Here is a 1,405-nt window from a genome sequence, read left to right as displayed (position 1 = left end):
AGATTGCCCAACCTTCCTTCCGAGGAGTGGCTGGTGGGTTTGAACTGCCAGCCTTCTGGTTAGCAGTCAGGTGCCTTAGGCACTACGCTACCAGAGCTCCTGCCTTTCACAAAGCAAGTAGTTAATACATTTCTGGGGAAGGGAAGGGATAGGCAGGAAGGTGAGGGGAGGGGAGGGGAGAGAGAAGGAAATGAGGCTTAAAAATAAAATGGTTGACACAAGAGTGAACGCTGATGTAAACGGTGGGTTTCAGTTAATCATAATGTGTGGATATGGTTCACAAATGTAACACCGCAACGCTACATGTCACCTAGCCAGGAAACTGCCGGGAGAGAAGGGGAGTGAGCACGCTCTGTACTTTTGCAGGGTTTTTCTGAACATCTAAAACTGCTCTAAAAAGTAAAGTCTGTGTCTTAGTTACCCAGTGCGCCGTAACAAAAACACCACCAATGGACAGCGTTAACAGACACAACTTTATTTCTCATGGCTCCAGAAGCTGTGTCCAAATCAAGGTATCAGCCCTTGTTACCCAAAATGTGGGCTCGTGCCCGGAGCGATGCCTAGTCAGTCGGTCACACCAGGCGCACCGAGAGAAGGGGCCAGGAAGAGTTTAATGGCTTAGGCACACCCGGGGAGCTTCGGAAGCCCTACATATGGAGCATATGCATGTATGCACTTAAACACAGAGCTTACCTATGCAGAGAAAAAGCTTATGGTCATGTATACACACCCCGTGATCAAGGACTGGGTTCTTCGATCCATGAAAAGAACAAAGTAAGGCTACTGAGTTATGACTATAAAGTTTAATCTTTAGTTCTGGGAGCCATGACCCCAGGGGACTCCTCCTCCCCCAAATGTCACCTGCTGGGTCGTTGGTGCCCTTTGGTCTGCGTCTTGGGGTCTTCATGTTTCCCTCTGAGGAGCTTAGGAGCATTAGGCCGCATCCTTCCCCGTCAGTAGCCCTGGGCCCACCTTGGTGTGATAGTTGAAGTTGCGTATCAACTTGGCTCGGCCACGATTCTCATTGGTTCCCCCATGATGAGCTCTGATCCAACGTCATCACCTCCGTGGTGAGATCTGCTAGGAGCAGCCAATCCGTTGAAAGGGAGTTTCCTCAGGGGTGTGGCCTCTTTCTGACACGTGTATGGATCAGAACCAAACCAAACTCACTGCCCTGGAGTCGGATCTGACTCATAGCGACCCCTCCTTGGGTTTCCGAAGTATCACGACGGAAGTAGATCGTCCCAGGAAATATTCTCTGGCTTCTGCTGGGTCTCAGTCCTGCACTTGACTCATCTTTGTCTTTGGTTCGTGGACTTGGGCCAGTGGCCTGGTGTATCACCTGGTGATCATGGGGTTGTTGTCTTCACAGTTTGTGAGCCAACAATCTGCCATTTTACCTGCC

At 50.2% G+C, this 1,405-nt stretch overlaps 1 protein-coding gene across 1 annotated transcript in view; it reads right to left on the bottom strand.

Moving 5' to 3' along the window:
• Positions 1–299: 299 nt before the first annotated feature.
• The window catches only part of CABP5 (calcium binding protein 5), a 12,595-nt gene continuing 11,489 nt past the window's right edge, over positions 300–1,405 (bottom strand). Inside the window, exon 6 of the mRNA XM_042781233.1 lies at positions 300–322. Within this exon, the coding sequence (XP_042637167.1) occupies positions 300–322 (23 nt within the window). The remainder of the gene's footprint in view (positions 323–1,405) is intronic.

Source organism: Orycteropus afer, unplaced genomic scaffold (genome assembly GCF_000298275.1).
Source record: "Orycteropus afer afer isolate SDZICR_OR568_19922 unplaced genomic scaffold, OryAfe1.0 scaffold00099, whole genome shotgun sequence".
Lineage (NCBI taxonomy): Eukaryota > Metazoa > Chordata > Mammalia > Tubulidentata > Orycteropodidae > Orycteropus > Orycteropus afer.
The sequence above is the reverse complement of the archived record's forward strand: the minus strand, read 5'-3'. Positions and strand labels throughout refer to the sequence as shown.